The sequence below is a fragment of the Engystomops pustulosus genome, chromosome 2, assembly GCF_040894005.1.
Source record: "Engystomops pustulosus chromosome 2, aEngPut4.maternal, whole genome shotgun sequence".
In the NCBI taxonomy this organism is placed as follows: domain Eukaryota; kingdom Metazoa; phylum Chordata; class Amphibia; order Anura; family Leptodactylidae; genus Engystomops; species Engystomops pustulosus.
Genome location: NC_092412.1, coordinates 15,705,384 through 15,721,391, shown reverse-complemented (window position 1 = coordinate 15,721,391; position 16,008 = coordinate 15,705,384). Strand labels below are relative to the sequence as shown.

Genomic DNA, 16,008 nt, shown 5'->3' with positions numbered 1-16,008 from the left:
TTGTTGATAAAGTTTTGCTACTTTAATTTTTTTTTTTCAATGTCTAAAACATACAACTTTATAGATTTAAATTTTGGGGGGAGTTTGAGATAAATAGCAGGATGTGGCTATACCAAATACGTGCAGGAGTTCACTTTTTACCTTTTTTACTTTTTTACTTACAACCCCTTAGATGCCTCAACAGATGACCTTGGCCTTTAAGGGGTTACTCACACATAATCAGAGCTTTTCAGGTTCTGGGTAGCGATGATCGGACCCCAATTTTAAAAATCTGTTTGGGGTCGAACCCCACACCAGTAACCCCACTGGCACCAATTGGGGATGTTAACTAATTAAATGCCACTGGCAAAGTCACCAGTGTATTTAAACTACACACGTACTAGTACTAGCATGCAATGGGACTGTGTGCTGCCATTTTGGGGAGGGTTGTCACCTCCAATGACATCATCAAGAAGTGACAATCCTCCCCAAAATTCTGGTGGTGCAGGGCCACAGCAATTTATCATAGAATTATGAACCTAAACGTTGTTGTCCGAGTTCGCTCAACATTAGTTCTGGGCGTTTGAGTCTAATTTAGTAGAACCCTAATAGCCTTGATAAATACCCTACATGGCCCATATCACAGTTTTTCACTTATTTGTGTTTTCTATTTATTTCTATGGTTTTTAGTTTTTTTTGTTGTTGTTAATTTTTACCTATTTGTATCCCACCATATATTGATTCCATCCATTTTGGTGGAGGATACACTGTAACTGATGAAGCAGGACGCAAGAAGCACAAGACACAGAACCTTCTTCTGATTTCTGAGTTTAATAAACTATAATAATCTGAAATACCTGACATACTGAAACAACACAGTTACAACATAGAGAACTGAGAAGCTGGAGGGAGTAAACGTACAAAGTACTATACAAAGAGAATCGCACAGGAATCGTACAGAAAAGGAAAGAAAACGGGATTCCTACCGATGGTCGGGAACATCCTAAGTTATGGAGGTCTACCTACTGCAGAAGAGAAGCAACCTAAGGGGGCAAATCACTGCCCCTCACCAAAATCATTGATGAACTACATGGTCAGGTCTGGTGGTAATGAGCATCACCACCCAGAGTCAGGGTTCTGCCCCCTAATACATGAGAAGGTTCAACCACACGATCATGGACCAAGCCAAGTAACCAAAAATAATTAGCAGGTGAATCTGATAAAAAAAAAAAAATTAAAATAATTAATGCCCCCATTTCCTTAACCTCCTTCACCCCAGTTCTATTTTAGACCTCAAGTCTTGGAATCTTTTTGATTTCTTTCGGAACATTTACAAAAACTTTCGCAAAAACCAGTTCTCTTTCACAGATTTTCCATGTAGACAGTAACAAATTCTGCCTCAACATTAAAGATTAGGGAGAACCATTAAAGATTGAGTCGAAAGCCAACATGACAAATATTGAAGGATTCTTCCATAGAAAATGTGATCTGTTAAGTTTACGTATTTGATTCAAAAATATTCTCATAAAAATTCTCATGGTCCTCGAGTGTTGACACAGATATCTTTGAAATCCTATTTTCATGGCTCTATAGTAATTATAAGGATTCCGAGTTGATGGGCAGCATGTCCCTAGTCACAGTGCTCAGTCTAGAGGGAGAAATGCGGTTCTCAAAAAGTTTCTTGGGTAGCGATTAGCTCAACTGAGGACATCAACTACTAATTTTTGAATTTGTCAGGATACTGTTCTTTTAGGACGGTTCATACCGATTCTGGTACCATAATATATGGGCAAGATGGAACCCACCATCCAGAAGATGTCACGAGATTGGGACACGTTTTCTTGTAGGACGTTTAGGAAATTAATGTAAAAAAAAAAATCGAACTATCCATTACCCAAGAGAACTTCTTAACATTGCCCCTAAATATTGAGGGTTAACAATGTTCCCCTAAGAGAACCTCCTTTACCGTCCGGCCCTATTCCCTTCACATTACAGACATTGTGATCGTCACTGAACTTATCTCACAGGAATCCTCAACCATCAAGAATATTTTTCAAATGATCAATTTTTTAATTCCAATAACGACCTCAATAAAACTGAAAATATATCATCAATTGCCAAAAATTTTAAAAGTTTTACCAACAAGTTTACATTTTTTTTAAAGTTTCATTTCAAATTTTGATTATAAAAAAAAAAATCAGAAATTGTATTAATTAATTATTATTTTATTTTATGGTTTTGTAAACTCTTTTATATTACCAAAGACCAACACACGGGAAGGGATTATCATGGCATGTACACCTGAGTACTGACGTACAAGGCGTGATGTGGTTACAGTTCCAGGTGCAGAGTCAGGAATTGTTGTTACTCCGCCCTCTTTGCCGATTGGATGGAAAGGTGGGTGGAGTTGGGTTTGAGCCTCCTAATAGATCCAGGGGGTGGGGTATGTGTCACAGACTGGTGTATCATGCATCAGCACATGAGACATCCTCCCACCCCTATTATTTGTTATTTTAAGAATTAGGCAAATTTGGTACTAAAGAGGAAACATTGGCAGAATTATGTAAATATTTTGACAGGTACTTGCTCTATAAAAAAAACCTCAATAGTCGTATTTTACCAATTTTTTGTGTGCTTATGATTTGTATTCTCCACACCAAAGAAAAAAATATAAGAAATTACTGTATTTTTTAAACCAGTTTTTTTTACACAATTTTTGATGCCTTTTTCCTTTAACAACAACTTTATAATAATTTAAATGGCTAAAATATATGAATAAATGTAGACTAACCAATTGATTACCGATAGTCTATAAATTAAAAATCATTTTAACCAAATGTTTTTGGTTCACATTTCAGATATAATAATTATAATTAAGACTTTTATTGAAATTGTCTCATTGATTACATTTCATCATTTTAAAATGTAGTTGAAATTCACTAATTTGCAGATTTTTTTTCTTTATGGGGTTATTACAAAAACATTTTTTTAGAACTTATTTAATTAATTCAGCAATAAGGAAAAGTCGCCTAAAAGTTTTACAAAAATATTTAGAAGATTTTCCTAAAGAGGAAGAAAAAAAAGTTGAAATGTTGTTGGGGGAAAAAAAGAGAAATATAAAGAATTCTTCTGCATCTTCGTTCCCTTCTACCAGTGTTTTCCTAGAATTAATATGATACATATACGATAATTTAACACATTTTTTAAAAATTTTCCTGTGCAAATTATTAGTATTCTAGAGCTATAAAAAAATAAACCTAAAATAATTCGGACAAAAGTTAAGCTATTTTCACAAGTTATGGTCACTTTTACTAAATATACATCTTATCCATATGATGAAAAATGGATTTGAATATTCATTATACAAAGATAAAATATTTACATAGGAAATCGGGTGAAATTAAATTATCAAGCGGCGAGTAGTGATACTGTATATACCAGGCAAAAAACTATAAATAGGGTTTATCGGGAAAAGTGGGATAAATGCGGAATCCCACCAAAGGAGTCCATTCATTTAAATTTCACGGAAGTCTCCGTAAGGAGAACTCTTACTACCTGACCCATTTCAATTTTAAAATATTTAGAATTAATTCTATTTCAGATTAAAAATATCATCTTTAAAATAAATTATTTTTTTATGTATCTAAAAGCCCTAAAACATTTTATGCTTTTGGATGTTTTTTTGACTACATCATAAAACAATTGATAAATTCATTGTTGATACATTGTTTCAATTAAAGGCCAATTTTTTTTTTTTAAAAAAACACTAGTTTGGGTTGTTTTTACATCTTTACCATCAGATGACCTTGTCTTATATACCTCCAATTAAAAAAAACAAAAAACTCTCAATTCCACTTCTCATCACATTGAGATAGAATTTCAGGTTTCATCAACGGGCAAACAAATGGTCATAATATGAAGGAAAAAAAAAAAACTCTGAAGAATCAGAAAAATAAATTCAGTTTTAAAAAAAATATATCCTTTGTCGAATTTAGGAGATTGTTAGACAACAATAAAATTCAGAACAAAATAAATATTAATCATTTTTTTTAAAATTTACTCTTTTCCAAAGAGATAATTTTTTTTTTAAAAATCATTGAAAATGAGGGCAAATTTTAAATTTCTATCTAGTACAAAAAAAAATCTTTTCCTAAGTGTTTTGGCCAAGACCAAAGATACATTCATAATAAAAAAATGAAAACATCTCCCTTTTTTAATTCTAAACTCTAAATCTAAAAATAACTTATTCTGGAATTTTCTGGTTCCATAAGTTTTTATTTAGCTTATGAAATTAATAAAAAAAATTAAATAGTTTTCTTTTTAGTTTATGACAAGAAATTAAATAAATGCTAAAAATAGAACCGGGTTCAAAAATGTAGAAAACAAAAATTTGTATGCAGACAAAAAAAAAAATAAAAAATTGGGAAATTCCTTTACTGTGGTCATGATTTGGAAAAGGTGATTCTACAGATTTTTCTGAATAAAAAAAAAAAGACAGTGATTATTGATCATATTAAGGATTCAACCTATGGAAACTCTGCTGAAATGGGTCGTTACTAAAAAAAAAAAAAAAAATATTGCCAAAAAGGAATAACGATATATGTTATTAATCATGAATAGCCGTTATTAGTAGCCAAGGTTGGTTATCACCACCATGGATTCACTGATCCAAACCAGTTTTCTAGATACTTGTAAAATTGAGAAAAATTTTGACCAAAATCCAAAAATTTCAATTGTAGTAAAATTTTCTCACTATAAGTCTATGGCCAACGAGAGTGAAGACATATTCGACCGCATGGTCTTTTCACTCTTGACCAAGACCGAAGAGTCCACATGTGATTTAGACAATTTATCCTTCGTGTATCAAAAATTTCCCCATTTTTGAATTTCTTTAATAAGAACTTTTTTTTTTTTAAGGTACTAAAGTGCCATTAGGTCTCACCACCTTCACTAACACCCCGCGATACAGTAGCCGTGGAGAACGCATCATGTTTTATAAAACACAATTTTTTTTTGTTTTCCTTGTGCATCTATATGAATTTTTTGACTGACTTTTTTTAGTTTTCCGTTACAAATACTTGGAATGATAACGACCGTCATTATACAAAATGCATAAAAGACTCGCTTCATAGAAAAGTGCTACAAGAACTACTGACGTAAAGTAATCGGTTGCACGAATCATGATTGTACTCGAAAATTCTCACATTTTTGTTTTCGGTTTGTTTAAGATTAAGTGTTAGCCAGTAGAGAAAAGTAGTAGCGAGATGCGGATCGACAATTATGGCACAGCAAAAAGATTATAAGGGTGGCCAGAATCGGGGTTACTTTTTTGGGGGGGGCTCTTTAGAGTACAAATAAAGAGGCCCAATCCACGAGTTTAACACGGTGATACGGTACGAGGGGTCCCCGTTTATCTGTCGTTCATTGGAGGAGAGTTTGTTCCTTCGTCTTCTTCTTCTTTGTCGTCTTTCATCCCTTTCAGTCGTTGACGAGCAAAATCTTCGAAGACAATGTCGTCATCGCTTGAGAAGAAGACAAGATACAAAAGATGAGAAGGTCAGTATTTTGGTTCCAATCAATGCTACCAAAATGTTTTGTGCATGTGGCTACATGAAGCATCAAGTTCTTGAGATGTTTTAAGGGGAGAGTTCCTTAGATGAAATGAGGCGAATTTACGAAAATCTTTTTGTGATGGGGAATGGTGTTACATTAAGCATCCGGTTCTTGAGATGAATCGGGGGGCACCGGATTACAATTAATTTTACAGGAATGTTTTTGAGATAATGGGGGTCATTTACTAAGGGGCCGATTCGCGTTTTCCCAACGTGTTACCCCAATATTTCCGATTTGCGCCGATTGTACCTGAATTGCCTCGGGATTTTGGCGCACGTGATCGAATTGTGGCGCGGCATGCACGCGACGGAAATCGGGGGGCGTGGCCGAACGAAAACCCGACGGATTCGGAAAAACCGCCGCATTTAAGAACGGAAAATGTGTCGCTCGGGACGCGCTTACCTTCACTCAGCCCGAGCCGGTGAACTCCAGCGCGTTCAGATGCTTTTCAGCGCAGCAGCGCCACCTGGTGGACGGCGGAGGAACTACCTTGTTAAATCCCGGCCGGACCCGAATCCAGCGCAGAGAACGCGCCGCTGGATCGCGAATGGACCGGGTAAGTAAATCTGACCCAATGTGAATTTCTTAAGATGACTCAAGATATTGGTGGACCACATGAATTCTACAAAAAATGTTTGTGATGGAGCTTCATGCCAAGGAACCTGAAGTTCTGGAGATGACCCTAGCGAAATAGAGACACTTGGAGAGGGCCTTATCTTGACAAAGCAAAAAGCTTTAGCAATCCAATTTTAGGTGGTCCATTCTTTATCTCCCCCAACGTTTGGAGTCCACATACCCATTAGGTGGTTATGAGAACCAGATGAAGGTGTCAGGTTTGGCAGATTTTCATCAACGTATATATAACGTATCTTAATGCATCATATTTTGTAGAGGTCAATAGAGGCGGGGCTTCTTACTTCTAATTCCAAATGAGAGGGAGATTTTATTGAGGGAATTGCTTATAAGAGGTGGACATGGAGCTATGACCTGATGATGGGGACTCTTACTGCCCCTCGAAGGCAGAGGTTAGGGGTAGAGGACTTAACACGGGGCGAGAAATAGAAGATGGTGACTACACATCTCCAAAATCATGAACACCGATACAAATAACAGGGGGCACGGATACATTGTCCCCACATGAAATTTATTAAATTGTTCCCAAACTCAAATCACACCAAATAAAGGGAAACAATAACTATAACATAATAAACATAACGTAACACGTACAAAATACACATGGAGGCATCTACAGACCAGAGGTGGACACCACCCGACACGTGTTTTGCATTGCTTCATCATATCCCACGTCGGGTGGTGTCCACCTCTGCTCTGTAGATGCCTCCATGTGTATTTTGTACGTGTCTCTTATTCGTCTGGGTAATGCGCAATACTAGTTTGTAAGCAAATACTTTGTGACCTTCTGCACCTCTATGCAGGTTACTGTGACTAGTTATTACTACGTATTATGTATATTTAGTTTTTGGACCATTGGTGGATGTTTATGTTGTCTTTTTAATGGATTTTTTAAAAAAATCAATAATAAAAGTGTTATGTTAATATATTTTAATTATTGCTTCCCTTTGTTTGGTGTGAACTCCAAAATCATCATCACAAATCAACATAAACCATTTAATAACAAAATATATAAACATTTAAAGAACCCAAATAGCAATTTATATGAGAAACACAATTATATTATTAAAGGGCAACTCCATTCAGAGCAGTATTATAGTTATATTCCTGTACATAGAGGGCAGTATTATAGTAGTTATATTCTTGTACATAGGGGGCAGTATTATAGTAGTTATATTCTTGTACATAGGGAGCAGTATTATAGTAGTTATATTCCTGTACATAGGGGGCAGTATTATAGTAGTTATATTCCTGTACATAGGGGGCAGTATTATAGTAGTCATATTCTTGTACATAGGGGGCAGTATTATAGTAGTTATATTCTTGTACATAGGGGGCAGTATTATAGTAGTTATATTCCTGTACATAGGGGGCAGTATTATAGTAGTTATATTCCTGTACATAGGGGGCAGTATTATAGTAGTTATATTCCTGTACATAGGGGGCAGTATTATAGTAGTTATATTCTTGTACATAGGGAGCAGTATTATAGTAGTTATACTCTTGTACATAGGGGGCAGTATTATAGTAGTTATATACTTGTACATAGGGGGCAGTATTATAGTAGTTATATACTTGTACATAGGGGGCAGTATTATAGTAGTTATATACTTGTACATAGGGAGCAGTATTATAGTAGTTATATTCTTGTACATAGGAGGCAGTGTTATAGTAGTTATATTCTTGTACATAGGGGCAGTATTATAGTAGTTATATTCTTGTACATAGGGAGCAGTATTATAGTAGTTATATTCTTGTACATAGGGAGCAGTATTATAGTAGTTATATTCTTGTACATAGGAGGCAGTGTTATAGTAGTTATATTCTTGTACATAGGGAGCAGTATTATAGTAGTTATATTCTTGTACATAGGGGGCAGTATTATAGTAGTTATATTCCTGTACATAGGGGGCAGTATTATAGTAGTTATATTCTTGTACATAGGGGGCAGTATTATAGTAGTTATATTCCTGTACATAGGGGGCAGTATTATAGTAGTTATATTCTTGTACATAGGGGGCAGTATTATAGTAGTTATAATCTTGTACATAGGGGCAGTATTATAGTAGTTATACTCTTGTACATAGAGGGCCGTATTATAGTAGTTATATTCTTGTACATAGGGGGCAGTATTATAGTAGTTATATTCCTATACATAGGGGGCAGTATTATAGTAGTTATATTCTTGTACATAGAGAGCAGTATTATAGTAGTTATATTCTTGTACATAAGGGGCAGTATTATAGTAGTTCCATAGCAGTGAGACAGATATTGAGTGGAGTTGCCCTCAAATTCAATTTCATGAAACAAGCAGAAGCAGTAAAGGCGAGATCTTACTTTGATTTTCCTTTCTCTATGCACATGCAATGATGAATGGGAAGCCATGCAGGAGAGACAGAGTGGTTAGATCAGACATGCAGCAGTATGACACATGGCTCCTGATCATGGACATATACAGGTTATGTATAGGTTAGCTGTATAGACGCTTTTATCTTACTTTGTATCAAACTCTATGAGATTTGTATCTATAGGAGCTTCACTCTCAGGAACTATAAGAGAAAGTCACAAACATCAAGTCACAAGAAAACGTCACTGACACAAAACACCAGGAAATAGGGAGAAAAATTCTATAAAAATTCATAAAAATTCTCCACTTTTTGAGACTAATTTTAAAGTCTGAATGTTAAGTGTTTCTAAATGTTTTTGTGGCGCCATCTGACTGCATTCGTTCTTACATCACTCTACTGTTTTCTGACCATTGACGTTACGTGTCAGTCCCTTTGTGTGGACCTAGTACCTGTGCCATCTGTATGACCAGTGCCTGGATACCTGACCTAGTATCTGTGCCATCTGTATGACCAGTGCCTGGATACCTGACCTAATACCTGTGCCACCTGTATGACCAGTGCCTGGATACCTGACCTAATACCTGTGCCACCTGTATGACCAGTGCCTGGATACCTGACCTAGTATCTGTGCCATCTGTATGACCAGTGCCTGGATACCTGACCTAATACCTGTGCCATCTGTATGACCAGCGCCTGGATACCTGACCTAGTATCTGTGCCACCTGTATGACCAGTGCCTGGATACCTGACCTAGTATCTGTGCCACCTGTATGACCAGTGCCTGGATACCTGACCTAGTACCTGTGCCATCTGTATGACCAGTGCCTGGATACCTGACCTAGTATCTGTGCCACCTGTATGACCAGTGCCTGGATACCTGACCTAGTATCTGTGCCACCTGTATGACCAGTGCCTGGATACCTGACCTAGTACCTGTGCCATCTGTATGACCAGTGCCTGGATACCTGACCTAGTATCTGTGCCACCTGTATGACCAGTGCCTGGATACCTGACCTAGTACCTGTGCAATCTGTATGACCAGTGCCTGGATACCTGACCTAGTATCTGTGCCACCTGTATGACCAGTGCCTGGATACCTGACCTAGTACCTGTGCCACCTGTATGACCAGTGCCTGGATACCTGACCTAGTATCTGTGCCATCTGTATGACCAGTGCCTGGATACCTGACCTAGTATCTGTGCCATCTGTATGACCAGTGCCTGGATACCTGACCTAATACCTGTGCCACCTGTATGACCAGTGCCTGGATACCTGACCTAGTATCTGTGCCATCTGTATGACCAGTGCCTGGATACCTGACCTAGTACCTGTGCCATCTGTATGACCAGTGCCTGGATACCTGACCTAGTATCTGTGCCACCTGTATGACCAGTGCCTGGATACCTGACCTAGTATCTGTGCCATCTGTATGACCAGTGCCTGGATACCTGACCTAATACCTGTGCCATCTGTATGACAAGTGCCTGGATACCTGACCTAGTATCTGTGCCACCTGTATGACCAGTGCCTGGATACCTGACCTAATACCTGTGCCACCTGTATGACCAGTGCCTGGATACCTGACCTAGTATCTGTGCCATCTGTATGACCAGTGCCTGGATACCTGACCTAATACCTGTGCCATCTGTATGACAAGTGCCTGGATACCTGACCTAGTATCTGTGCCATCTGTATGACCAGTGCCTGGATACCTGACCTAGTACATGTGCCATCTGTATGACCAGTGCCTGGATACCTGACCTAGTACATGTGCCATCTGTATGACCAGTGCCTGGATACCTGACCTAGTACATGTGCCATCTGTATGACCAGTGCCTGGATACCTGACCTAGTATCTGTGCCATCTGTATCACCAGTGCGTGGATACCTGACCTAATACCTGTGCCATCTGTATGACCAGTGCCTGGATACCTGACCTAGTATCTGTGCCATCTGTATGACCAGTGCCTGGATACCTGACCTAGTATCTGTGCCATCTGTATGACCAGTGCCTGGATACCTGACCTAGTACCTGTGCCATCTGTATGACCAGTGCCTGGATACCTGACCTAATACCTGTGCCATCTGTATGACCAGTGCCTGGATACCTGACATAGTACATGTGCCATCTGTTCTGACCAGTGCCTGGATACCTGACCTAGTACATGTGCCATCTGTATGACCAGTGCCTGGATACCTGACCTAATACCTGTGCCATCTGTATGACCAGTGCCTGGATACCTGACCTAATACCTGTGCCATCTGTATGACCAGTGCCTGGATACCTGACCTAGTATCTGTGCCATCTGTATGACCAGTGCCTGGATACCTGACCTAGTATCTGTGCCACCTGTATGACCAGCGCCTGGATACCTGACCTAGTATCTGTGCCATCTGTATGACCAGTGCCTGGATACCTGACCTAGTATCTGTGCCATCTGTATGACCAGTGCATGGATACCTGACCTAATACCTGTGCCACCTGTATGACCAGCGCCTGGATACCTGACCTAATACCTGTGCCATCTGTATGACCAGTGCCTGGATACCTGACCTAGTATCTGTGCCATCTGTATGACCAGTGCCTGGATACCTGACCTAATACCTGTGCCACCTGTATGACCAGTGCCTGGATACCTGACCTAGTATCTGTGCCATCTGTATGACCAGTGCCTGGATACCTGACCTAATACCTGTGCCATCTGTATGACCAGTGCCTGGATACCTGACCTAATACCTGTGCCACCTGTATGACCAGTGCCTGGATACCTGACCTAGTACCTGTGCCACCTGTATGACCAGTGCCTGGATACCTGACCTAGTACCTGTGCCATCTGTATGACCAGTGCCTGGATACCTGACCTAGTATCTGTGCCACCTGTATGATCAGCGCCTGGATACCTGACCTAGTATCTGTGCCATCTGTATGACCAGTGCCTGGATACCTGACCTAGTATCTGTGCCATCTGTATGACCAGTGCATGGATACCTGACCTAGTATCTGTGCCATCTGTATGACCAGTGCCTGGATACCTGACCTAGTATCTGTGCCACCTGTATGACCAGTGCCTGGATACCTGACCTAATACCTGTGCCATCTGTATGACCAGTGCCTGGATACCTGACCTAGTATCTGTGCCACCTGTATGACCAGTGCCTGGATACCTGACCTAGTACATGTGCCATCTGTATGACCAGTGCCTGGATACCTGACCTAGTATCTGTGCCACCTATATGACCAGTGCCTGGATACCTGACCTAATACATGTGCCATCTGTATGACCAGGGCCTGGATACCTGACCTAGTACATGTGCCACCTGTATGACCAGTGCCTGGATACCTGACCTAGTACATGTGCCATCTGTATGACCAGTGCCTGGATACCTGACCTAGTACATGTGCCATCTGTATGACCAGTGCCTGGATACCTGACCTAGTACATGTGCCATCTGTATGACCAGTGCCCTGATACCTGACCTAGTATCTGTGCCATCTGTATGACCAGTGCCTGGATACCTGACCTAGTACATGTGCCACCTGTATGACCAGTGTCTGGATACCTGACCTAGTACCTGTGCCACCTGTATGACCAGTGCCTGGATACCTGACCTAGTATCTGTGCCATCTGTATGACCAGTGCCTGGATACCTGACCTAATACCTGTGCCATCTGTATGACCAGTGCCTGGATACCTGACCTAGTATCTGTGCCATCTGTATGACCAGTGCCTGGATACCTGACCTAGTACATGTGCCACCTGTATGACCAGTGCCTGGATACCTGACCTAGTACATGTGCCACCTGTATGACCAGTGCCTGGATACCTGACCTAATACCTGTGCCACCTGTATGACCAGTGCCTGGATACCTGACCTAGTACATGTGCCATCTGTATGACCAGTGCCTGGATACCTGACCTAATACATGTGCCATCTGTATGACCAGTGCCTGGATACCTGACCTAATAACTGTGCACCTGTATGACCAGTGCCTGGATACCTGACCTAATACCTGTGCCATCTGTATGACCAGTGCCTGGATACCTGACCTAGTACATGTGCCATCTGTATGACCAGTGCCTGGATACCTGACCTAATACATGTGCCATCTGTATGACCAGTGCCTGGATACCTGACCTAGTACATGTGCCATCTGTATGACCAGTGCCTGGATACCTGACCTAATACCTGTGCCACCTGTATGACCAGTGCCTGGATACCTGACCTAGTACCTGTGCCATCTGTATGACCAGTGCCTGGATACCTGACCTAGTACATGTGCCATCTGTATGACCAGTGCCTGGATACCTGACCTAGTATCTGTGCCATCTGTATGACCAGTGCCTGGATACCTGACCTAATACCTGTGCCATCTGTATGACCAGTGCCTGGATACCTGACCTAGTATCTGTGCCATCTGTATGACCAGTGCCTGGATACCTGACCTAGTATCTGTGCCATCTGTATGACCAGTGCCTGGATACCTGACCTAGTACCTGTGCCACCTGTATGACCAGTGCCTGGATACTTGACCTAGTACATGTGCCATCTGTATGACCAGTGCCTGGATACCTGACCTAGTATCTGTGCCATCTGTATGACCAGTGCCTGGATACCTGACCTAATACCTGTGCCACCTGTATGACCAGTGCCTGGATACCTGACCTAATACCTGTGCCACCTGTATGACCAGTGCCTGGATACCTGACCTAGTACATGTGCCATCTGTATGACCAGTGCCTGGATACCTGACCTAGTACATGTGCCATCTGTATGACCAGTGCCTGGATACCTGACCTAGTATCTGTACCACCTGTATGACCAGTGCCTGGATACCTGACCTAGTACCTGTGCCACCTGTATGACCAGTGCCTAGATACCTGACCTAATACCTGTGCCATCTGTATGACCAGTGCCTGGATACCTGACCTAGTATCTGTGCCATCTGTATGACCAGTGCCTGGATACCTGACCTAGTACCTGTGCCATCTGTATGACCAGTGCCTGGATACCTGACCTAATACATGTGCCATCTGTATGACCAGTGCCTGGATACCTGACCTAATACCTGTGCCATCTGTATGACCAGTGCCTGGATACCTGACCTAATACATGTGCCATCTGTATGACCAGTGCCTGGATACCTGACCTAATACCTGTGCCATCTGTATGACCAGTGCCTGGATACCTGACCTAATACCTGTGCCATCTGTATGACCAGTGCCTGGATACCTGACCTAATACCTGTGCCATCTGTATGACCAGTGCCTGGATACCTGACCTAGTACATGTGCCATCTGTATGACCAGTGCCTGGATACCTGACCTAGTATCTGTGCCATCTGTATGACCAGTGCCTGGATACCTGAACTAGTACATGTGCCATCTGTATGACCAGTGCCTGGATACCTGACCTAATACCTGTGCCATCTGTATGACCAGTGCCTGGATACCTGACCTAATACCTGTGCCATCTGTATGACCAGTGCCTGGATACCTGACCTAATACCTGTGCCATCTGTATGACCAGTGCCTGGATACCTGACCTAGTACATGTGCCACCTGTATGACCAGTGCCTGGATACCTGACCTAGTACATGTGCCACCTGTATGACCAGTGCCTGGATACCTGACCTAATACCTGTGCCATCTGTATGACCAGTGCCTGGATACCTGACCTAGTATCTGTGCCATCTGTATGACCAGTGCCTGGATACCTGACCTAGTATCTGTGCCATCTGTATGACCAGTCCGTGGATACCTGACCTAATACCTGTGCCATCTGTTCTGACCAGTGCGTGGATACCTGACCTAATACCTGTGCCATCTGTTCTGACCAGTGCCTGGATACCTGATCTAGTATCTGTGCCACCTGTATGACCAGTGCCTGGATACCTGACCTAATACCTGTGCCATCTGTTCTGACCAGTGCCTGGATACCTGACCTAATACCTGTGCCATCTGTTCTGACCAGTGCCTGGATACCTGACCTAGTATCTGTGCCACCTGTATGACCAGTGCCTGGATACCTGACCTAATACCTGTGCCACCTGTATGACCAGTGCCTGGATACCTGACCTAGTATCTGTGCCACCTGTATGACCAGGGCCTGGATACCTGACCTAGTATCTGTGCCACCTGTATGACCAGGGCCTGGATACCTGACCTAGTATCTGTGCCACCTGTATGACCAGGGCCTGGATACCTGACCTAGTATCTGTGCCACCTGTATGACCAGTGCATGGATACCTGACCTAATACCTGTGCCACCTGTATGACCAGCGCCTGGATACCTGACCTAATACCTGTGCCACCTGTATGACCAGTGCCTGGATACCTGACCTAGTACCTGTGCCATCTGTATGACCAGTGCCTGGATACCTGACCTAGTATCTGTGCCATCTGTATGACCAGTGCCTGGATACCTGACCTAGTATCTGTGCCACCTGTATGACCAGGGCCTGGATACCTGATCTAGTATCTGTGCCACCTGTATGACCAGTGCCTGGATACCTGACCTAGTACCTGTGCCACCTGTATGACCAGTGCCTGGATACCTGACCTAGTACCTGTGCCACCTGTATGACCAGTGCCTGGATACCTGACCTAGTACCTGTGCCATCTGTATGACCAGTGCCTGGATACCTGACCTAGTACCTGTGCCACCTGTATGACCAGTGCCTGGATACCTGACCTAGTACCTGTGCCATCTGTATGACCAGTGCCTGGATACCTGACCTAGTATCTGTGCCATCTGTATGACCAGTGCCTGGATACCTGACCTAATACCTGTGCCACCTGTATGACCAGTGCCTGGATACCTGACCTAATACCTGTGCCATCTGTATGACCAGTGCCTGGATACCTGACCTAGTACCTGTGCCATCTGTATGACCAGTGCCTGGATACCTGACCTAGTATCTGTGCCACCTGTATGACCAGTGCCTGGATACCTGACCTAGTATCTGTGCCATCTGTATGACCAGTGCCTGGATACCTGACCTAGTACCTGTGCCATCTGTATGACCAGTGCCTGGATACCTGACCTAGTATCTGTGCCACCTGTATGACCAGTGCCTGGATACCTGACCTAGTATCTGTGCCATCTGTATGACCAGTGCCTGGATACCTGACCTAATACCTGTGCCATCTGTATGACAAGTGCCTGGATACCTGACCTAGTATCTGTGCCACCTGTATGACCAGTGCCTGGATACCTGACCTAATACCTGTGCCACCTGTATGACCAGTGCCTGGATACCTGACCTAGTATCTGTGCCATCTGTATGACCAGTGCCTGGATACCTGACCTAATACCTGTGCCATCTGTATGACAAGTGCCTGGATACCTGACCTAGTATCTGTGCCATCTGTATGACCAGTGCCTGGATACCTGACCTAGTACATGTGCCATCTGTATGACCAGTGCCTGGAT

The 16,008-nt window shown here is 42.1% G+C and overlaps 1 protein-coding gene across 5 annotated transcripts in view; it reads right to left on the bottom strand.

Annotated features, from left to right (window-relative positions):
- Positions 1–791: 791 nt before the first annotated feature.
- The window catches only part of LOC140117272 (beta-arrestin-1), a 171,274-nt gene continuing 156,057 nt past the window's right edge, over positions 792–16,008 (bottom strand). For 3 of the 5 annotated variants that reach the window (XM_072133799.1, XM_072133801.1, XM_072133800.1), the window contains 2 exons: positions 8,723–8,774; positions 792–5,501 (listed from right to left, as the gene is read on the bottom strand). In XM_072133799.1, the coding sequence (XP_071989900.1) occupies positions 5,390–5,501; positions 8,723–8,774 (164 nt within the window). In that variant the 3' untranslated portion in view covers positions 792–5,389. Of the gene's footprint in view, positions 5,502–8,562; positions 8,579–8,722; positions 8,775–16,008 lie in introns of all 5 variants that reach the window. The other 2 variants (XM_072133802.1, XM_072133803.1) reach the window with 1 other exon arrangement.